At 33.6% G+C, this 25,020-nt stretch overlaps 1 protein-coding gene across 2 annotated transcripts in view; it reads left to right on the plus strand.

The window, feature by feature from the left end:
• Window positions 1–23,526, plus strand: part of LOC127735840 (15-hydroxyprostaglandin dehydrogenase [NAD(+)]-like) — a 67,312-nt gene extending 43,786 nt beyond the window's left edge. The window contains exons 1-7 of one of the 2 annotated variants that reach the window (XM_052246230.1): window positions 6,310–6,536; window positions 11,763–11,886; window positions 17,535–17,641; window positions 19,537–19,633; window positions 19,931–20,007; window positions 20,609–20,784; window positions 21,759–23,526. In XM_052246230.1, coding sequence (XP_052102190.1) covers window positions 6,444–6,536; window positions 11,763–11,886; window positions 17,535–17,641; window positions 19,537–19,633; window positions 19,931–20,007; window positions 20,609–20,784; window positions 21,759–21,888 — 804 coding nt within the window. In that variant the 5' untranslated portion in view covers window positions 6,310–6,443 and the 3' untranslated portion in view covers window positions 21,889–23,526. Of the gene's footprint in view, window positions 1–6,309; window positions 6,537–11,762; window positions 11,887–17,534; window positions 17,642–19,536; window positions 19,634–19,930; window positions 20,008–20,608; window positions 20,785–21,758 lie in introns of those variants that run through there. The other variant, XM_052246232.1, reaches the window with a different exon arrangement.
• The last annotated feature ends 1,494 nt before the right edge of the window (window positions 23,527–25,020 follow it).

The following is a 25,020-nucleotide window of genomic DNA, read 5'->3' on the forward strand; positions in this document are numbered from 1 at the left end:
ATCGCATTTTGTTACTAACTTTCTACCAAAACTAAAGTTCGAGCGTATCCAAACATTTTGATAAACATATCTTTCCAACTTGTATCATTCGGAGAACTTCCTTGTCACTAGTCAGTGCCTATAGATCTTCCCGCCTACACACTAATGCTTGAATTTATATTCTAAGAGATTATTTGATAAATTCGGTTCTCGCACAATCTCTCTATTTGGAAAAGTTTTAACGTTTTTAATTGAATTATACTTAGGAATCAGCCGGTTTAATTCTCCATTTCATATTTCTTTTTCTTTTCCTAGAAGTCCATTATCCTTTGTCTGACTTTCCTTTTCCGAACATTTTTATTGTGCATGCGCACGAAAAGCAGACGAATAAGATTTGGGAACATGGTAACGACGACAACTGACATAACGTTCAAGACTTCATTGGACTCGTCCGATGTAAAGTTTTTAATGTATCTTGAAATGAAGATAATTGATACTAATACAAGTACCTGCACACACAGAATCTGAATTATAATATGAAAAAATGCTATGTGAACGGGTCGAAATTTGTCAATAATGTATATTCAAACAAATCTTTTCTGACTCCTGGCACCTGTCCTTTGTACAGAACATAATCGTTTTGAAATCCGTACTGAATGGACAACGATTCATAAGACATTCCTAAAGGAATTGTGTTTGTCAAGGCCAAACATTCGGTTGCACAGCATCCACTGTTGTTTTTAGCTTTATGGTCGAGTAGCTCTTTCGCAATTTTAACTTTAACGAGTTTTTCCGAAGCTTTGATTGTAAACTCTAGTAACTTTTGATACTCGTTTTCAAATTCTTTCACCACAGTATGTACAAATAAAATGAACATAATGATAAAATAGATAAATCCAAATGAACGACTGGGAAAAACGATCAATGACAAGTAAAGAAAAAATATAAAGTAGCCAATGAGAGTGAAGGATTGCAGAATTATGATAATGAACATAAAGAAATAGAAAAGGCAACAAAGTGGAAATAATATCAACGCACAAACACTGGATACTACTGTTATCCTTCTGTTTGATTGCTTGAAATGACGGACATATCCTCGCACGACAGACAAAATGAAGAGAAAAATTGGAAACCCATAAAAAATATACAATAACAGGGTTTCAACTATACACCAAAAGATGTAAATAATAAACAATGGCATACGAACAAAAAACGTAAAGCATCTTTTCATGTGACAACAACTGCATAAAGCCATCATAATGGATTTCCATCTACGTAAATGAAATAAAGTTATGAACTTCAAAAAGACTGGATTTATAAGCATGTAAATAGATCCTCGCATCACTGAATATACTTTTCTATATCTACTGACGTTTCGACAGTGCTTTTTAGAGAATTTTTCTATAGTAGCTACATCTAGCATAAGAAGAGTTGAAAATGGCTTTGTGTCCGGTGGTAGACCTAGTTCCAAAATTTTAGAAAGATCTACGGGAACCAATATCACAATCAGCCCAACAATGTTGTATAGAATAAGGGATATTACTGGGCCTCCAAACATTGGAAGGAACAAATCCCTGCTTTCTGTGAATCCACCGAGAAGTGACATGAAACCGCATCATCCATGGTATTTTATGCTTGACAATCTCCTTGATGAGGTCTTGTCCAAGTCCATGATATACAAGGAGAAATACGTACACAATGATTGGAGTTAGCACTACAAACATTGTTCTTCTAATTCTTGAGACAAGGAGCGGATGTCTATCACCAAGACCGAATAATCCAAACAATAATTTGGAAATGGATATCGGTCCCCTTTGTTTTAGAAACAGAAAATCTGTATCTTTAGTTTCTAGACTTAACAGTTGGGTACCTGAATTATCTAACTCTTCTCCAGAATCGATAGCATGTTTTCATATCTTTACAACAACAAGAGGGAAATACGCCATGGCAATTATTCCAATGTAGTATGGCAGGAGTTGATAAATATTCCAGATATTTTCGTTTCTTATGTCACAAATCGCTTACCTTTTCTCTATGAAACTACGACAACATTTATAACCAAACAACTGAAGCGGAACACCTAGGTATTGGTTAAGCATATACCACGTGGAGTCTCTAAACTTTGAGTTTGTTGTTATATAACACCAACAACTGTACTCATAAAGTGCATTGAGTTTGAAAAGGTAATATTCTGACATGTTATACAGAGCATTGCTTAGTTAACGAATAGTGTGATTACCACCGAAAAGAATGCTGCAGTTTTCGGGGTCTGTTTGAACATAGAATGTAACTGGATATTTTAGACTGTGCGTGTCGAGTAGACCAAACGAATAAACAAAATAGTCTACAGGCCATGAAATGTAAAATTTTCCTCCTCCAGGAGGTACAAATGTCCACATCCATCTGTCTGGAAACAGGACCTCGTCAGTCGCGTTAAACGTTTTGTCGTAAAATTTGAATTTTATATGTGCCAGCATTCCCTGTATTATGTCACTAGCACACTATGTAACGAAAACATCTTGACGACTATCTTAACATGTGGTATTTAGACTAGTGGCCTATCAAAGTAATCAAGTCTTCAATACCGTTAGTATAAAGAACCTACTTCAATTAGTCTATACAAAAACACATGCCAACAATAACAACTTGCTAGCTTTAAATGTGTTTTATGAATTTATTTCAATCGTTCATCATCATTTTTTTCGTCTGTTGAAACGTTTAATATTTTTCATAAACACCGTGTTGTTTTTATAAATTAAGGGACGTAACACCACTACTAACCGTGTATTGAAATAAGCCCCGACTACTAACCCAATATAGAATATACACGGTCTTCACGCGGTTGCTTTTAACCAATCATAGTCCTAGATATGTATAGGAGGTAAGATAAATGTATATACCAAACGCGTCTTAATGGGCATTAGCTGTCAAATTTATATTAACCGATTTGACTTAAATTCTCATTGTTGATTCATTACAAGTGGTAAACAAGAAACAATCAAAAATGCATGGACTCTTTATAATGTATCAGCGTTCCTTCAGGCTTGTGAATTTTAAACTAGACGCAATCTATAGGTAACCATCAAGATGACCTTTGAAGAATGCCGATTTTCTATGACCTGATATAAACATAAATATCAATACACAGACAAGCACGTGCAATCAAATCTAAATAATGCTAATTTTCCTGTGGATCTTTTAGCTTTCATGTCATGATTAAAACAAAAATGTAAATTATCGTTTTTACCTGTATAACAATAATTTTACATTAGTAAACGAATTGGTTCTTCTAGGTTGCTCCCTTCTTTCTTTTTCAATCAGACATTCTTTTCTTTTTATAACTGAACATGTTTAGAAAATGCGTAACCCATCTCCAGCTAAGGGTCTAATTGAAGATCGCATGGTTATTGAGGATTCAAATGACTCAATCAGAGGTTGAATAATTGACTTGCAAGCCAATAATACATTAGTTGAACCAAATTGACTGCTTTTATTGAAATATTATTTCAAAATTCCAGTTCTATATATGTTTTAGAAAAAAACAAAATCATATTTTAATGTGTTGTTTAAATCGTAGTATTAAAGTTAGTTTACAAAAACAAATAAGACTTCAAGGTGTGATCAAAATTAATAAATCGAAAATAAAAATGGAGTTTGATATGTTTCCAAATACGAAAAAACATGTTAGTTACTACTAGCCGAACCAAGAGTATACTGTTCACCAATTGTCCGTCGATTGAATAATGAGTTTTGGGGTTATCATTTTCGTCGCTGGGTTGCTGTTTCATTGGCGTAACTCGTACATCTCCTTTTCTGTATTCATTCTTAATAATCAATTGCAAACTGAAAAATAACTTCTACGTTTGAATTTTACAATCTTAATCTCCCGCAGGACAATATAAAAAGAGAAAGAGAAGATACCAGAGTCAACAAAACCCCCCTTTTTTTGACGATCAATGCTTTTGAATGGGGACATATGGAGGGAACCCCCCCCCCCCTTTATCCTTGGTTCGAACCCACTTTTAAAAATGGCTGGATCCGCCCCTGAGAACAATACGTACGCCATCAAAAACCGGGGTGAACGCAGGTGCTCCACAAGGGAAAGATGATCCTGGCATCCGTCGTGTTACTTGTTGTAAGTAAAAGTAGGAAACCGTAAAAGTGCAGTGAAAAGTCCCATTCGGTAATGTCAAAATCGAGGAAAATAGAACAGGGTGTGGCTAGGAAAAAACTATACCAATCGGAACATAGAACATATATATCCGTGATCATCTATGGCATAGATATTGCATAACGTTTAACCAAATATTTATGGCGTTAATAATTTTTTAGAAGGGATTTACTTCAACTTGACCTTTTGGAACCCTTGGAGCAATAGCTTCCTCAAAATTAAGCAGTAATCCTCTGTAAAAAATCATGAACGCAAGTCCGGGGATATCTTATCAACTGGGAGATGTTTACTCCATGATGGCATCTGTTGGCGCTTATGGAATGTTGCTACACAGAATGGACATGACCACTGGTTTATGAACTTGAGATTTCTTAGAGTAAGAGAAGAGTCAATTACCAACCCCCAAATGGAAAAAGTTGAAATCTTCTGTCTTGTCTTAAAATTTAGTTCTCTACCGATCCTCTTTTTTATTTATAGATATAAGTCAAGATAGGAAGCAGACGTAACTGTATCTGTAGCTGTGGTATCCTTTATTTCGTGTCAATTGTGATAGAGTTTACCAGTAAAACATCCCTGAACTCGAAAAATAAAACGATCGACCAGGAATACAACACTGCCTCGGAAAACTAAAGCAAAAGCAACACGAACGAATCCCTTTAAAAGCAAAACTTCTCAGGTGCTTAAAAAGGATAAGCAATTCCTGATGCATTAGTGTTGCTCATTATGTAAGGAAAAATACGGAATAAGTTGCATTTGAAATTGTCACTATCGTAGAATATCAACGTGCTTGCTTTGGGTGTGAGAGGTTGAGTCGATCCTCGCTCAGTGGTTTTAACAAAAAGAATTCAAAACTGACATTTTCTGCTTCTCATCCAATCTATGGCACGACATTTGGGAGTGAGAACAAAGATTAACAGCCGTCGGTTCAGATTTATGATAACGTGCGTCTGAGTATGGTAATGATTGATATCTACCCTTGATAATCTTGAAGTTATCATGTTATTAAAATATGTACTGATCAGTGTGTCAATCTAGTTCAAAGCATTTGCATATACCTGATAACGCATATAACATTTGCAGTGGGCGAAAGGGGTGAACAGGGGGTCCCTGATTTCTCGCACTGCCCTCCCCAGCTCCCATTTCCCTCTGACTAGCTACTCCCAATCCCCCCTTTTCAGTCCAAGACGAAATCGGTCAAAGAAACAGAGAAAATAATATTAATAAGAGCATATAGGCGAACACAACAGTAAGCCTTGAGTAAGTTTGATTTTTAGTAATGATTGATACTAGTAGTAGGTAGCACGGTAGTATTTGCATTCCAGAATTTAGGTTGCTCTTTTGTGTACCTTAGGTCAATGTATCTGAACAGTGTGATTGGACAAAAAATACAGTATCAACTGAACATACTTTCCCAAACCGAGGGATGAATAAGGTGTAGAAAAATATGAAATAATTTTACATACAGGTAAAAATGAATTTTTGAGAATTTTTTTAAATTTTGTATTCATTGCATGATAAAAGACCTAAAAGCACTAGTGGCCTTAGGTTTTTAAAGATATCAAAAAAAGTAAACGGTCATGATACATATTCAAATTCATTTCTGAATAGTATAATGAGAGTACTTCAGTTAACTGTTTAAGTAGAATTTTGGCAGTGTTAGAAAGTGGTGAAAATTCTAAAAAGGCTATCATTATCCCTTATGGGCTAAGAAATACTACCGTGCCCCCAGTAGCCAGACTGAGAGATGAATATTATATATAATATGTCTTGTAGTCATGGTAGTAGCCAAGCCAGTAGGAAAACTCATCTAAAAGTTTGCAAATATATACTGGGACTTAGTTATAAAGCATTTCCTTAATAATAAAATAAATTCAGTTTAATATTTGATTATAATCAGAGACATATATACACCAGGGCTGCCAAGTCTCACGCATTTAGCGCATTTAGCGTGAGACTCACGCATTTTCATGCTTATTTGGCGGCATTTTCCTTTGATCTATTGTTTTTTCTCTTTGATCATTACGATTTTGGCCAAATCTCACGCATTTGCATTATTAAAAGTTGGCAGAACTGTATTCACATATGTGTATATAATGTCTCTGATATAATAAAACAGGACACTGATTGAATGATGTTTATAACGAGTTAGACGATAGAAAGCGGAAAATCAACGTATTCGTCCCTGCTACGCTTGGAGAGGTCAAAATATAGCACATACACTGAACTTCAAACTCCTGTTTTCTCTCTTCCTCTATTTTGTTGTTTATAACTTGGAAATCACAGTAGACGCTAGATGAAGTTGAAAGGAAAAGTAGCATTGATTTCAGGAGGCGCCCGAGGTCTTGGTAGAGCATACGCAGAAGCAATATTAAAGGCTAGCGGAAAGGTAACTTCGTGTATGCAAAATCATTGAGCTGAAATTATTTACAACTGTAAAATTCGAGTTGGAAGAAAGTTGGTATTGAAGAATAAGAATAAACATTTGACTTACTGCAACATCAATAATTCGAGATTAAAGCAATTAAATAACATTCAATTACTTTAGAGTAGAAGGGGTCTAAATTAAAAACGATGTGTAATGCTTTGCCAAAATCATGAATATGAAGTATATAAATGTATACTGATACAGTATGTAGAATAAAATTCTCTAATGGGCTGAGTCCTCCATTCCTATCAGAAAGGGGTGTTAAACAAGGTGACGTATTGATTCCCCTTCTTTTTAACTATTTTATAAATGAACTAGTAGGTAATCTTGATAACAAACATACGGATCCAGTTGCCATTGGGGATACCTCTTTGAACATTCTTTTATATGCAACCGATATTGTTTTACTGTCTGAAAGCAAAGAGGGTCTACAAAAATCTCTTGATATTTTACATGAATATTGTTCATCATGGAAACTACAAGTTAATACTGATAAATCAAAAATTATGATATTTAATTTAAATGCAAGACATTGTTAAACCATTTTACCTATGATAATGCATATCTTGAAACGGTTACAAATTATTGTTACTTGGGTATTGTTTTAAAGTATAATGGCAATTTTTGCCTTGCTGTGAATACTCTAATGGAAAAAGCCAGGACGGCATACTATAAGATAAAGAAAACTATAGGTCTCAACAACCTGTGTAGACTTCTTGAAAAATTGTTTGATTGTTTAGTTACTCCCATTCTTACATATTGTAGTGAAATTTGGGGGGTGGATTCACATTTTAAAGACTCTGATCCCTTTGAAAAACTTCATGTTAAATTTATCAAAGATATATTAGGGGTTCACTGTAAGGCATCTAATGATGGATGTCGAGCCGAACTTAATAGAATTCCCTTGAAAAATAAAATATTATATTGAATATTCAACTACATGTACCTGAACCATATAGTTTCTTTGGAAAATTCTTTGGCATATGATATATTCACTAAATCTGTAGATTCAAACCCTTGGGTCATAAAGGTCAAGAGTCTTTTGAATGGACTTGGAATGTCTTATATCATCAATAACTTTAATTATGTTAAAGGTAATTTAAATTCCATTAAACAAAGAATTAATGACCAATGTTTGCAAGTTCAAAATGCAAATATATTTGAATCAAAAAAGTTAGACTTTTTCAAGAGTGTCTACATAATGGGCAGAAGACCACCCTATGTTGATATATTGAAAAACAGAAGTGACAGAGCTGCAATATGTAAGATCTGTATAAGCGCTCATATACTGATGATTGAAAGAGGGAGACATCTAAATATTCCCAGAAATGAAAGATACTGCTCTGGAATCCATGACAAATCGCCCCACTGGCAAATCGCCCCACACCTAATCGCCCCACTTTTTCACCAACTCGCCCCACTTCCAAAAAAATCGCCCCACTCTTGTTTACCAACTCGCCCCACTTATGAAAAGGGTAAAATCCCATTGAAAATAGGTTGGATAACATGCCCCACTCATGAAAAGGGTTAAAATCCCGCTGAAATAAGGTCTGCCAACTCACCCCACTCATGACAAATAGATAAACCACGATGAATTTAGTAATGCCAACTCGCCCCACTTATGGAACAAGCTGCTATCCCGTTGTATATGTTACTGCCACTTATAAATAAAATCAATACCTATGAAAACCTTAGATAAACATCTTTTGTAATTCTTTTCTTTTTGTTTTTCTTTTCTTTTTGTTTAAATAAAGCAGTAAGAAGTGAGTACCAGTATTTCGGTGACGTGAATGTCAACTCGCCCCACTTGTGAAAAATAGAAAAATCCTGATGAATTGAGTTATCCCAACTCGCCCCACTTATGAAAAATAGGAAAATCCTAATATTGAGTCATGCCAACTCTTTACACTTATGAAAAAGGAAGTAATACCGTTGAATTTATGTCTGCCAACGTACCCAACTGATAAATAAAAGTATGAATAGAATTAATGGCTACCAACTAGCCCCACTTATGAATAAAATGATTAAACTGTAAGGAGTGTAGGCCTTCCAATTCTGCCCACTTATGAGAACGTTAGAAATGCATCTTTTTTTTTTGGTTCTTTTCTTTTGGTTGAAATAAAACAGAATACATAATTATGCATAACAATAACATTTAAAACAAACATACATTAAATCAGTTATGACAAGCACTGGCATGATAACATAAAAAGAAGTACTAGATGAAATGTCAGCACTAGAAACAAGAACATGAATACATTGTCATTAGAAAGTTCAGTAGCTGTCTGCTTCCACGACTAGACCGTTGACACGACCACACTGGCGTAAGAGTCTGGTTGTAGATATGCTGCCTGCAATATACTGCTCCCACATGTTGAATAGGATGGCTTGGGGTTTACCTTTACGTTGTACGTGTAACCGTGGCTGTCCACAAGCTTACGCTTGCCCTGCTGTGTACCAGACTCAACTGTTGTGTAGGTGATGGTATCTGGAGCAATCTCAACGTTGTTGATGGAATCGTCTAAGATCGAGCTGTAAAAAAATCGATTATATAAATAACTTACATTTTTCAATTATGTCATTACTTTAAGCAAGTAATACTGAACAGCACAATTACATGTAATATACGAATACATCCGAGTAGAAGACAACCTCAAGTTACTCTCATAAAAACTTTATTAAATCTAATTGGTAGTCAAATACTTCTTATTTTTACATTTTATGATATTACAATTTTATAATAAATACACGAAAAGAAATATTAAATATACATATAATGAATTAACCTAGAAAATACAATGCTTACACTTCAAGTTGAACAGTTGGCACTTCAAAGGAAGCACTGATGTTGAAGGACAGCTCTGGCTCTTGAAACACCTCTGGGTCATCTGGCTGTTGGTCTGAATCTGTTTGGTCTTGATGAACGGACTGGTCTGCAAGGTCTGTCTGCAGTAAAGACTGATCATCTGGGTTGGGTGCTTCACAAGGCGTACATCGCCAGCTTATAGACATAAATTTCTCATTTTTGTTTGTTTTCAAAGCATAAACAAAACTTACCAATCAATTTTTCAACAACAACAAAACCTGCTTATAGGGGGAGGGTTGAGATCTCAAAAAACATGTTTAACCCCGCCGCATTTTTGCGCCTGTCCCAAGTCAGGAGCCTCTGGCCTTTGTTAGTCTTGTATCATTTTTAATTTTAGTTTCCTGTGTATAATTTGTAGTTTAGTATGACGTCCATTATCACTGAACTAGTATACATATTTGTTTAGGGGCCAGCTGAAGGACGCCTCCGGGTGCGGGAGTTTCTCGCTGCATTGAAGACCCATTGGTGGCCTTCGGCTGTTGTCTGCTCTATGGTCGGGTCGTTGTCTCTTTGACACATTCCCCATTTCCATTCTCAATTTTATTTTACTACTTTTACTAACAAAAACACGACACACGCTTATTGTAAATGAAAGAATGGGCATTCTCTTTGATATTTACTTGAAAGTTACATTTGCCTTTCACTGATTGCTCATTAGTGTTTAATTATTCTTAATTCAAAGACAAAAGTAACCAATCCAGTAAGTGCTATGATAACAAATTGCTGTTAATTGAAATCCTTCAATTGTTATGATATATCGCATTATGATACAATTAACAGGTTTCTTTTCAATTGTTATGCAAATAACTATAAGCTTACAAGAATAAAGTTATTCTGCAATAATACGAAAATTATATTTAGAATTATAATTTCAGAAAGTGAAACATCATTTAATTTCAATAATAATAATTAAATAAATTTTCGTTTTTTTGTATTCTGTGTAGATTAGTTTTCATTTAAGTGGAGCGAGTTGGCAGACATGAAAATTATATATTCATCTAGATATTACCGTTTTTCATTAAGTGGGGCGAGTTGGCAGGAGTAATATTAACGGGATTTAACCCTTTTCAAAAGTGGGGCGATTTTTTAAAAAGTGGGGCGAGTTGGTAAACCAGTTGGGGCGATTTTTTTAAAAGTGGGGCGAGTTGGTGGAAAAGTGGGGCGATTAGGTGTGGGGCGATTTGCCAGTGGGGCGATTTGTCCTGCTTCCCTGCTCTGTATGTAATTCTGGTCAAATTGAAAATGAAAAACATTTTCTTTTACATTGTGAAAAAAACTCAACTAAAAGGGCCATATTTTACCAAAAAGTTTCGAATATAATCGTTGATCCTACAAAATTTCAAAAAAATGAAAATAATGTAATCTTTTTATTAAATAATAATTCATACACAATCCTAAAATTGACTTCCTCTTTCATTTCAGACAGTCTGAATCTGGGTAAAGCAAAACAAACTCTATAAAATTGTCAATATGTCTAATTCATAATCATTGTTTATAATATTACATATTAATATTATAGTCATTATTTGCAATACTTATTATGTATGATCAACTATGTAATTAATATACCATGAGCCTTAACCATTTATTGTTGATGAGTTTGTGCTAATAAAAATTTGTATTTGTATTTGTATAAATATGATATTTTCAAAATATAATAACAGAGAAATATAATACAATCTCTGATAATAACATCTATCAAGGTGAGTGCAAAATTGTCATCCTGGTACTCGGTCAAGTAAGAGCAACCAAAATAAGTAAAATCAAGCATATAATCGGTGTAATTTGAGGGGAAAGTTTACTGTTTTCCGATGATTTTGTCGTGTAAAGAAAATAAGTGCTAAATATTCTTTAGTTACATTATTTTAAACATTTTTAAATAGCTCATTACATTATAATAATCTACAATGCAAGTGTGCTCTACATTAGTATTAGAACTATATATATGTATGAAAAAATATTTTTGTCAGCTTTCTGGCATGCCACTAGTATTAATGTATGAGTTTTTTAAAAAAAAGATGTGATTTCAAGAATTAATAAAATAATGTTATGCAATCTCATATGAGCATGTATATAAATTATTATGAGTTAATCTTATGAATTTTCCATCATTATAATTTTTAAAGAGAATTAATGTAATGTGTATTGTTTTCATTGTGTGCAACCCCCTCCTCACCTGTCTCTTCAGGTAGGTTCATGTGATGCCTTACATTTGATTAACCACCTGTAATGTTTATTTGTTATGTTATTTGATAAAACACTTGTTGTTTCAGTATGATAATGTGACATATATTACTTATTTAAACACATGCATTTTTCAGGTATGTTTATGTGATATAGATTCAGAAGAAGGATTAAAAACTCTGAAAAGATTTCAGACAACATTTGGTAATGACAATGTAATGTTTGTAAAATGTGATGTAACAGATCATGATAGTTTTGAAAGTAAGTTTGCTTCTTTTTCTATTTTAATTATTTATGTATGTATTTTTTTTTTAGGGCGGAGGGTATGTGTATTAATAATCTTAACCAATTAAAAATAGGGGGAAATAAATTTGAGAATGGAAACGGGGAATGTGTCAAAGAGACAACAACCCAACCAAAGAGTAGAAAACAGCTCAAGGCAACCAATAGGTCTTCAACACAGTGAGAAAATCCTACATCCAGAGGCGGGCTTCAGCTGGCCCCTCAACTAAAATGTATACTAGTTCAGCGAAAATGGAAAGGACACTTGCTCCCTTTTGTATTTAATCTTTAAATCAACTTATTTGGATGTTTGTCTGCTAGAAATGTAATACTGTATTTAAAGAAAAACTTTATGGAACTTTTGATAAGAATTTTATGTGTAAGTCTCATACACACCACACGCAGTTCAGAATCTTATGTGTTAGTCTCATACACACCACACAGTTAAGAATCTTATGTGTTAGTCTCATACACACCACACAGTTCAGAATCTTATGTGTAACTGTAAGTCTCATAAACACCAGTCAGTTCAGAATCTTATGTGTTAGTCTCATACACAACACACAGTTCAGAATCTTATGTGTTAGTCTCATACACACCACGAAGTTCAGAATCTTATGAGTAAGTTTCATACACACCAGTCACTTCAGAATCTTATGGGTTATAGTCTCATACACACCAGTCACTTCAGAATCTTATGGGTTATAGTCTCATACACACCAGTCACTTCAGAATCTTATGGGTTAGTCTCATATACACCAGTCAGTTCAGAATCTTATGGGTTAGTTTCATTCACACCAGTCAGTTCAAAATCTTATGGGTTAGTCTCATACACACCACTCAGTTCAGAACCTTATGTGTTAGTCTAATACACTCCAGTCAGTTCAGAATCTTTTGGGTTAGTTTCATTCACACCAGTCAGTTCAGAATCTTGTGTGTTAGTCTCATACACACCAGTCATTTCCGAATCTTATGGGTTAGCCTCATACATACCACTTAGTTCAGAATCTTATGTGTTAGTCTAATACACACCAGTCAGTTCAGAATCTTATGGGTTAGTCTCATACACACCACTCAGTTCAGAATCTTATGTGTTAGTCTAATACACACCGGTCAGTTCAGAATCTTATGTGTTAGTCTCATACACACCACACAGTTCAGAATCTTATGAGTAAGTCTCATACACACCAGTCAGTTCAGAATCTTTTGTGTTAGTCTCATACACACCAGTCAGTTCAGAATCTTATGAGTTATTCTAATACACACCAGTCAGTTCAGAATCTTATGAGTAAGTCTCATAAACACCAGTCAGTTCAGAATCTTATGTATTAGTCTCATACACACCACACAGTTCAGAATCTTATGTGTTAGTCTCATACACACCACACAGTTCAGAATCTTATGAGTAAGTCTCATACACACCAGTCAGTTCAGAATCTTATGTATTAGTCTCATACACACCACACAGTTCAGAATCTTATGTGTTATTCTCATACACACCAGTCAGTTCAGAATCTTATGAGTTAGTCTCATACACACCAGTCAATTCAGAATCTAATGAGTAAGTCTCATACACACCATTCAGTTCAGAATCTTATGAGTTACTCTAATACACACCAGTCAGTTCAGAATCTTATGAGTAAGTCTCATACACACTAGTCAGTTCAAAATCTTATGTATTAGTCTCATACACACCAGTCAGTACAGAATTTTATGTGTTAGTGCCATACACACTAGTCAGTTCAGAATCTTATGTGTAGTTTCATTGTTCATACACAAAATGGAATTGTTTAAATATCAATTGTTTAAGACAGAATCAGCCAATCACAATATTTTGATGTACACTTTTAAAAATACAGTTTTTTTTTAGCTCACTTTGCCTTAAAGGCAATGCAAGCTTTTGCTATCACTAATCACTTGGCGTCCATTGTCGTCCTTCATTCTGAACTTTAAAAAAAAGTCTTCTCCTCTGAAAGTACTTGGCCAAATATTACCATACTTGACATGGATGTTCCTTAGGTCTTCTTCTTTAAAATTGTATGTGGGAATTTGAACCACCATCAAACATGGCATCTGTGTCTAATAATAGAACAGACAGGGTAAAATGTAGTTTTTATACGACCGCAAAAAAATTTTTGTGGTCGTATATTGGTATGACGTTGGCGTCGTTGTCGTCGTCGTCGTCGTCGTCGTCGTCGTCTGGCGTCGTCCGGCGTCGTCCGAAGACACATTGGTTTTCGCACTCTAACTTTAGTTTAAGTGAATGGATCTCTATGAAATTTTACCACAAGGTTCAATACCACAAAAGGAAGGTTGGGATTGTTTTTGGGGGTTATGGTACCAACAGTAAAGGAATTAGGGGCCAAAAAGGGGCCAAAAATAAGCATTTTTGTAACTTCCAGACATAACTTGTGTGTTAGTGTATGGATCTCTCTGACATTGTACCACAAGGTTCCATATCACAAAAGGAATGCTGGGATTGATTTTGGGGGTAATTGCCTCAAAATTTTAGGAATTAGGGGCCAAAAAAGGGGCAAAAAACAAGCATTTTTCTAGTTTCATAACAATAACTTGTGTGTAAGTGTATGGATCTTTCTGAAATTGTACTACAAGGTTCCATATCACAAAGGGAAAGCTGGAATTGAGTTTGGGGGGTAATTGCCGAAACATTTAGGAATTGGGGGCCAAAAAGGGGCCAAAAATAAGCATTTTTCTAGTTTCCAGACAATAACTTGTGTTCAAGTGTATGGATCTCTCTGAAATTGTACTGCGAGGTACCATACCACAAAGGGAAGGCTGGGATTGATGATGGGGGTAATTGCCTCAATATTTTAGGAATTAGGGGCCAAAAAGGGGCAAAAAACAAGCATTTTTCTAGTTTCAGGACAATAACTTGTGTGTAAGTGTATGGATCTTTCTGAAATTGTACTGCAAGGTACCATTCCACAAAGGGAAGGCTGGGATTGAGTTTGGGGGTGATGAATCATAAGGGGGTTCAAAATATTTGTGGGGGGGGATTTTTTTTTTTTTCATTTTTTTTTTCTTTTAAAATTTTCCATTTTAAGTTGGTTATTTCTGATTTATATTTAAAAGCAAATAATAATGATATGGTAGGAGATACACACCAAACAGGATGTGTAAATTATTATATAATAAGTATTGTGCAATAGCAAGAAATTTTCAATTGCGCAGTATTGCACAATAGCAAGAAATCTTCAATTGCACAGTATTGCGCAATAGCAAGAAATCTTCAATTGCACAGTATTGCGCAATAGCAAGAAATATCCAATAGCACAATATTGCGCAATAGCAAGAAATTGTCAATTGTACAGTATTGCGCAATAGCAAGAAATATTTAATTGCACAGTATTGTGCAAAAGAAGATACTTCGTATAAATTGCTTATTTCTTGACCAATTTCAATGGGGTTTTATTCTTGAATTCTTGGGTTTCTTTAATATGCTGAATCTAACCGTGTATTTAGTTTTTGGATTTTGGGCCCCGTTTTTTTAATTGGTCCAAATTGAGGTCCAAAGGGTCCAAAATTAAACTTTGTTTGATTTCATCAAAAATTGAATTTTTGGGGTTCTTTGATATGCCGAATCTAACCATGTATTTAGATTCTTAATTTTTGGTTCCGTTTTCAAATTGGTCTACATTAAGGTCCAAAGGGTCCAAAATTAAACTTAGTTTGATTTTAACAAAAATTGAATTCTTAGGGTTCTTTGATATGCTGAATCTAAACATGTATTTAGATTTTTGATTATGGGCCCAGTTTTCAAGTTGGTCCAAATCGGGGTCCAAAATTAAACTTTGTTTGATTTCAACAAAAATTGAATATATGGGGTTCTTTGATATGCTGAATCTTACCATGTATTTAGATTTTTGATTTTTGGGCCGCGTTTTCAACTTTGTCCACATTGAGGTCAAAAGGGTCCAAAATTAAACTTTGTTTGATTTCATCAAAAATTGAATTCTTGGGGTTCTTTGATATGCTGAATCTAACCATGTATTTAGATTTTGGATATTGGACCATAATAGGTGAATGTCCAATTTAAAATTTTTAAGTTCTTAGACCACATTCATTCTGTGTCAGAAACCTATGCTGTGTCAAATATTTAATCACAATCCAAATGCAAAGCTGTATCAAGCTTGAATGTTGTGTCCATACTTGCCCCAACTGTTCAGGGTTCGACCTCTGCGGTCGTATCAAGCTGCGCCCTGCGGAGCATTTTATTTGGCTTATATCTCAAAAACTAAAGCAGTAAGAGCAAACCTGACAGGTATAAAACTATCAGCAGGTCAAGGTCTATCACCAGAGGAAATTGAAGGAAAATTGGACAAGCCATTTAAGAGTTATTGCCCCTGAAATGTTAATTTAAAAAAAAATTCCAAGCTTTTGGCCTATATCTACAATGCTAAAGCAATAAGAGCAGATCTGACATGGGTAGAGTTGATCTACAAGTAAGTCAACTCGGAGGATTTATCAATTGACCCCTTATAGGAGTTATTGCCCTTGAACAGATATCTTTTACTCATTGTTTGTGTGTATCGCCGCGATATAGCTTTTTGTGCAGATGCGGTGTAAAGCAATCACCAATCAATCAATCAATCTCATTGTTTGTGGGTTTTGTTTGTGCAGAAACTATAATAGATAGAGAGAAATTGTCAGTAAAAGTGTTCAATAAATAAGATCTACAAATTAATTAAATTGACTTAAATTGTTAATTGACCACTTATAGGAGTTATTGCCTTTGCAAGCTGGTTTAAATTATTAATAGATGACTGATTGCAATGAATGGACAAATATTTATCAAAATGGCATATTGTTTACCAGGTGAGCGATTCAGGCTCTTGTTTGGGATTGTGATTTCATGTTAAGGATCAACACCCTTATATGTTGCTGGCTTGATAGCGATATCTTCAAGGACTCATCTCTACCTTTAAAAGTCAAACAAATAGAACAGTGAGGTGAACATTCTTTAGATTCTATCCAGCCCATGTAATACAACTTATTAATAATGTATAACCATACTTTTCAAGAAATAAATTATACTAATAATAATTATATAAATTGTGTATGGTGTTTGAATCTATCTGTACTGAAAAAACTGTACTAAAAAAACAAAAAGTTCAACTACAAATGTAAAATTATGAACAAAGGGAGATAACTCCAATTAAAATATTGCCTTAATGTGTTCAATCGCTAGTTTAATTAAATATTTAATTTTAAGTTCACATTGCAAAATGAAAGCAACCTTTACTCTTACAAAAAAGTACTATAATTTTGCATTCTGTCAGATTGTCAGTTCATACCACTGAAGTTTTTGACATTATAGTTTTGCAGATGTGGATAAGATATATCAAGGAAAAAATTCTTCAGAGGATCTCAGTTATTGAAAATATTTGCATCATAAGATAAATTTTCTGGCCTGATTAATGATAAGATTGAAATACCTGACTACATCCCCAACAACTCTTCCCCAAATTGAATTGACATTTCACTAGATCTAGCTCCTTTACAATCCAATGCAAGTGCCCCATATACGTGTAAACTCATCCAGTGTTCCTATTTTGGCAAATACAATACCTTCAAAATGCTTATACATTTTAGCGGGTTTTTTTCAGATGTATTTAAGCAAGCAAAAAGAAAATTTGGTGTATTAGATATTGTGGTAAATAATGCAGGACTTCTTACAGAAGATAACGTGAGAAAAACAATGATGGTTAATTCAGTAAGTTCAATTTAGTTTCTTATTTAGTCAGAGTCCCTTCTAACATGTTTAGCACCACCAGATTCCCAAGTCAGGAGCCAGTGTAATTTAGTGGTTGTTGTTTGTTACGGTATCATATTTGATTTTAGTTTATTGTTTTGTATATATCAGGTCTTTAGTTTTCTCGTTTGAATTGTAATTTCTGAGCCTTTAATAACTTGCTATTCAGCATGGGTTTTGCTCATTGTTGAAGGCAGTATGACCTATAGTTGCTAACTTCTAAGTCATTTGGTCTCTGGTGGAGAGTTATCTCTTGGTAATCATACCACATCTTCTTATTTGTCTATTGGCTGAGACTGTGAACTTTGAGATTTGACAAACAATATTTGAAAAAAAAAATCCATTGGAGCCTTTATTGGGAGAGAACAGTTACCTGACATTTTATGCAATAATGAATGTTATCTTCAAACAAATACTATCATTTGATCTGTGATTGGATTTAGATAGGGAAATGCTGACATGGAAGATTTACATGCAGGGAAATTATCAGGCATCATGGCTTAATGATGTCCAGAATCTTTGGAACTTAATGGTTATAGCCTTGCCATTATATGCTTGCAAATTTAGTTTAAAAATTACTGTCACTAGCAGTAAAACTGGTTTAAACAAAATTTTTCTTTAAAAAAAGAAAGGATTTTGTGTATACTGTATACTGGTAGATTTATGACATAAAATCACCACACTGTTGAGCATACCATATGCAGAAGTATAGTGCTTTGATTGCTGTTCTTCATCTCAAAGTCACATTGAGGCCTTCACCATGGAACAAAACTCTCACCTCACTGCAAGTTAAATATGGCCCCCTTAAGTGCATCGAAGAACACAGCTGTGTGGTAATATCAACAAGTTATAAATTATATCTGGCAAAAAAATCTAGCAAATACTGTGGGAGGTAGGGGGAAGGTTGAGATCTCACAAAACATGTTTAACCCGGCCATATTTTTGCGCCTGTCCCAAGTCAGGAACCTCTGGCCTTTGTTAGTCTTGTATATTTTTTAATTTTAGTTCATTTATATGTTTTGGAGTTTAGTGTGACGTCCATTTTCACTGAACTAGTACACATTTTTATTTAGGAGCCAGCTGGAGCCCGCCTCCGGGTGTAGGATTTTCTCGCTGTGTTGAAGACCCATTGGTGGCCTTCAGCTGTTTTCTGCTCTTTGGTTAGGTTGTTGTCTGTTTGACATATTCCTCATTTCCATTCTCAATTTTATAAATTGCCCAACATTCTTACTATAAAATACAGAAACAGCACACACATTTAGACGATCGCAAGTCACATCTAGATATAATGTTATATTACTTGATAGGTATGAATAGGGCAAATGATATGGTTGGACTGCACATTAAATTTAGATCAACAAATTGGTTGAAATAAAAAATATGTACAATACAATCAGCTATATTTAATGGCCGTACATTTTAACATACAAAAAAATAAAAAAATGTTTTAACATACAAAACATAGGTAAGATCTAAGATCTTTTAAAACTGAATTTTTTATTGTCTTACATCATGTGTATTCTTGAGATAACTTCTCTTATGTGTGCTTCTTCTCCAAACATATTGAATAACTGACATGTATTGATTTGAATGGCATTGTCTGAACTGTGAGAACTGAATTTGTTGCAAAAATATATGAAACAGAGACTAAATAATCTTTTCACTCACTTTTTTCTTCAAACAACATATTTTGATCATGAGGTATCAGCTAAAATCTGTTTACTGATATATATATATATTCCTAGTGAAACCTGATTTAATCCCTTCTATGGACGTTCAGCTATATTGTTTTTATAAATTTTTTATGATGATTATTTGAGATGTAAATTTTGTACATTTCTGTTCTTTTTTCACAGATAGGTGTCATAGAGGGGACACAGCTAGCTACACACTATTTAAGTAAGGAATCAGGAGGACAAGGCGGTGTTGTTGTCAATATTTCTTCTACTGCAGGTAAGTAAGGATAAAGTATGATTCGAAATATAAATATTAATATATGAAGTAGGTTCACATAGGTTAAGTATGGAGTCGGGACTCTAAACTTGCATAAAATTTTCATCTTAATCATTGTACTTATTATTTAATGAAAAATTCTGAAAATATGATTGAAAATTATAAATTTAATGTTTTATGCTGTATTAATCTGAGAAATATAGAAAATGAGGAATTCACAACACAATTTAACAACAACATTCATTCATATTTCCTTTACAAACTTCTGGAATGTTATTTGCACCAATTTATTTTCAGGTTTAACTCCAGTCTTCTACATGCCAATTTATGTAGCTTCTAAATATAGTATTGTAGGATATACAAGAAGTGTTGCTGTAAGTATATCTCTACAAGAAGCACAGTAAAACCTATATTATCTAAATAAAACCTGGATCTAAAAAGAGTTGTGAATAAATTTAACAGACTATCAAAAATCTGCTGTCTGTCACTGAACATAATAGCTAAAACACTAAGATATAGGAATAAAAAAGATGTGGGGTGTCGGGAATTGAGCACGATTTTGTTCATGTAAACGTTGCTAACTGAAACTTATGTATTATGACATTACTTATATAGCAATAGCTAGATGTTAAATAAACACAATGTATACACACATTACACATTTAGCTACTTTACCTAACATGGGGTTTACATCAATAAGACAACAACCTAACAGGAAAAATAACTAAAATATACATGTATGTACAGTCCTCAACAAGCACCAACAGGACAGGCACTTGAATATGTGGCAAGAGTTAGTTTTAAACTTCTTGCAGACAAACAGTTAAAATGCTCTTTTGCTCTCTTCAAACTTTTACAAGTCTCTAGAGCTTGCATCTCAAATATGAAAAATCATTAACAGACAATTGGCATGTTAGCATTGATTTTGAGCCCTGTTTTGGCTCAGTATAAATCATTGCAGTTATCCATCTACAGCAAAATCCTACCAACAAAGAAAGAGGGATGAGATATACTTGTTTGTGTCCAGCTTTTACTGATACTACCATGTTTGATAAGAAATGGTCCAATGAGGGAGAAGAACCACCACCAGGGATCAGTGAAGAAGAGAAAAAAGGGGCTCTACACCTAATAGAAGCAACAGGTGTTAATACGTAAGTAGATACGATGAAAAATGTCCAAACTTGGTGCTTGGTAAACAGGAAACTTAAATTGTCTTAATTTTTTTTTATAAGAACATACTGTTATTTAACCTGTTAAGAATAATAAAAATCTATTTTAAATCAGATCTTCTATCAAAATGTTTCCACAATATAGATTTTACTATGCTCAATTTAAGTCTAAATATTTTGTGTTGTATTATGGTATGGGTGTGTCATTGCCTGTCTTAAGTCAATACCTTTTGGCAACAACTTAGCTATCTGAGGTTTATTTACTTCCTTTATTGTCTCGCCTTGACGGAGTCAAAAAGCAAGACATAGGTATGCTGTTTCCGGTGTCGGCTGCGTTGGCGGCGGCGTCAGCAATGTATTAGTTTGTGATTAGGTTTAGTTTATTGGGAACCACTAGTGGTAGGTCAATGATATTTGGTATGCAGCTGTAGTAGCATTTGCACATCTCATTTCCATGGAAATTATTTGGCCCTGCCCCCTCAGTCATAGTCTATTGACTATGAAACTTTTGCTTAGTTTACATGTATTAGTTTGTGATTAGATCAGTTTAAGATGAACCGCTACTGTTAGGTCAATGATATTTGGTATGCAAATTTATTGGCATTTGCAAGCTTGTTTCCATGGAGATTATATAGCCCCACCCCCTCATCATCGTTCATTGACTGAAACTTTTACATAGTTTGCAAGTTAATGTTTGTGTTGAGGTTTGTTTAAAGGGAACGACTTATGATAAGTCAACGGTATTTGGTATGCAGTTTTATTGACATTGGCACATCTCATTTCTATGGAGATTGTTTAGCCATGTACCTTCAGTCATGGTTCATTGACTTTGAATATTTGTATTACTTAAATGTTAAAGTATTGCTAAGTTAATTTCAACATTTACATTATCAAATTACAAAAAGGCGAGACATATCTCTGTGTTAACAGTTTATGGAATTTTATTCTTATTTCAGAGTAGAGGAAGTGGTGAAGGGATTTATGACATTACTAGAAGTAGATGATAATAATGGTGCTGTGATGACAGTGACTAAAAAACATGGTGTTCAGTATCGTCATGGGAAACCGTTAAGCCATAAATTATAACTTGAAAACAGAATATTTTAATCAGATGAACTACTTAAACTGTCATTACTGATTGAATCCTTTAAGTGGTTAGTTATTTTACACACATATTTAGTGTTCATTTAGTGTATCGTCTAGGGAAACCATTAAACCATAAATTATCACTTGAAAACAGAATATTTTATTCAGATGAACTACTTAAACTGTCATAACTGATTGAATCCTTTAAGCGATTTGTTATTTTACACACATATTTAGTGTTCAGACTAGACTACTGAAGATATAATTTTGGTCTTTCCTGAAGATACAACTCTTTGGTGTCTCTAATGGCAGTCCATAAAAAGTGTTTCAAGGTAGAATTTAGGTCTGTCCTAAGGGGAACAAGTCTCTGGTGTTTCTGATGGCACTTCATTATCAGATGCTTGCTAAACTAGGGATTTAAAGTTACTTTACTGCTAATCTTGTAAAATTCTCTTTTCACAAGTAGAAACATTTTAAGATTCTTTCTGGTACAAGAAATCTGGTACTGAATACATTCTTTAAGTTTCAGGTCCCAGGTTTTATAAATATTGAAAATGTTATCAGGAGTTTCCATGAAATACATGCCAAAGCAAGAATAACTTCAAGGAATGCATCTTATGGAGTTGAATCAAAATGAGCAATACATCCTTTATATAATAATGTGCATACATGATCACTTGTTAGTGATGCTAAATGCTACATTTTCTTGAAAAATTATTATGTATGTTCATGCTAATTATTCCAGGAAATGTAGCACTAGTTTGAGAGGAAGTTCCCATAGTATTCTATCTGAAATTTGTACATGTATGATTGGTCTTGTAGAAAACCAAGGCACGGGCACTGTCTTCCACAAATATGGTTGAATGTCATTTTATTTTGTTAATTTTACTTATATTTTGTGATAAATGAAATTAAATATGTATTTTTTATATTAAGGAGAAGGTAGGATATAAGTTTCTTGTAGGCTCCTTGTAAGATAAAGAAAATGGTTAGATTTTTAAATTACATGTACATCTTCTTATAGCTATGTAATACCAGTTCTATCATTAATAATGATAAAAAGAAGTATTTGTATTCTGTTTTCATTAAAATGTACTAGCTTTTGTCCATATTGAGTTGAAAGGTACTTAGAGCAAGAGGGACTCATAAAATCTGAACTTGATCAATATCTTTTTAAATGAGATATCTGATTTATGTGGATCTTGCTTGTTCTCTGTCTTATTTTACCCAAATTTATATTACTGTGGAGTCATTATATTTCAGTGGATACCTATTTGTCCTTGAATTTAAAGGGTATGGGTGCATGACAAAAAATATTTCCTATAGGCTTGTGAGCAATGATTTCTAGGTATCCATGAAAAAATACAATTTTAACCAATCCACAAAAATTGGTTACTACAAAAACAAATGAATCCATATTATTCAAATATGTTGTTTTCCACATTGTATTAAAATAACTGAGCCCCAAAAGAAATCCTATACATGTAGTACCTTTTCCTTTTATTCTTGGTTGATTTTATTTAGATGCATTTGTTAATGATTATTAATTTGAAGTATTTATTGTTAATTAAAATACATGATGTGAAACATTTTATTTTTACAATTTTTTATACAGGAATAAAGATATTAATCATTTTCTGTTGGAAGTCAAGAATTATTATGAATATACTTCTGTCAGACATAACAAATAAAATGTTACTACAGCCAAAAGATGCTTCCTATATTTCACAATATATTTGACATGACTGGAAAGTCAAGTAGAAAATTTCATTCCTTTTTTACAATCCGTTGATCAAAATATTAAAGAAAGATACAATTTTGAACACTTATCCTTAAAGAGTTAATTCAAAACATAAAGAGGCATAACTCTTGAAAGGCAAACCTTGATTGATAGTCACTAGTTTTTGGCTGAAGGATTTGTTCTTATCAACATTATCACTTGGAAATCATTGATGTACTCTAAGAAAGTCTTATCATTGAAAATCATACAATATGAATAAAATGTGATGTGGGAAAAAGACAATGAGACAGCAACCCAATAACACAAATAACCAAGCAATGTCAGTGACTAAAGTCCTTTGATTTATCATACAATTTGACATTGTCACATTCAAGTCTAAAAAAAAAGTATTTCATTGCAAAGCCTCTTCAGACTAATGATAGATAAGAGAGATATTAAATCACACAGTATTCTCTTTTACAATGCCAATCCTAACCAGCAAAATAATGTTTAATGAAAAGTGGGGTCTTTGGTGTGAACTCTAATTTAGATCAGAAATCCTAATCCAAATATTGATTGCAGTGACCTTTCATGAGTTATCAGCCTCTAAAATGACAAAAATAGGGGAAGGCTGTAAAAAAAAGTGTTAGGAAAAGACATGGTAAATCATGAATCAGGACAAACACTTGACAAAACCCATAGCAAAGAAACAGTACATTTTATTGTTGTTCTTCATCTCTAAGTCACAGAGAGGCTTTACACATGGACCAAAAGCTCAAACTTTAAAGATTTTTTGGCTCTTACCATTGATTTTTGCAGAATTCTGGGCTAGATGTTGATAATGCTACATTTGTAAATCTGAAATATTAACAAACTACAAACTATGTCCAGCAAAATAATAAACCAATACAAAGTAATAAACCAATACAAAGTAATAAACCAATACAAAGTAATAAACCAGCACAAAGTAATAAACCAACACAAAGTAATAAACCAATACAAAGTAATAAACCAATACAAAGTAATAAACCAGCACAAAGTAATAAACCAACACAAAGTAATAAACCAATACAAAGTAATAAACCAATACAAAGTAATAAACCAACACAAAGTAATAAACCAACACAAAGTAATAAACCAATACAAAGTAATAAACCAATACAAAGTAATAAACCAGCACAAAGTAATAAACCAACACAAAGTAATAAACCAATACAAAGTAATAAACCAATACAAAGTAATAAACCAGCACAAAGTAATAAACCAACACAAAGTAACAAACCAATACAAAGTAACAAACCAACACAAAGTAACAAACCAATACAAAGTAATAAAACAACACTATAAACCAACACAAAGTAGCAAGAGGCTCTCAAGAGCCTGAATCGCTCACCTGTATTTCAGAGGAGAAG

Source organism: Mytilus californianus, unplaced genomic scaffold (assembly GCF_021869535.1).
Source record: "Mytilus californianus isolate M0D057914Y unplaced genomic scaffold, xbMytCali1.0.p SCAF_3, whole genome shotgun sequence".
NCBI classification, from domain to species: domain Eukaryota; kingdom Metazoa; phylum Mollusca; class Bivalvia; order Mytilida; family Mytilidae; genus Mytilus; species Mytilus californianus.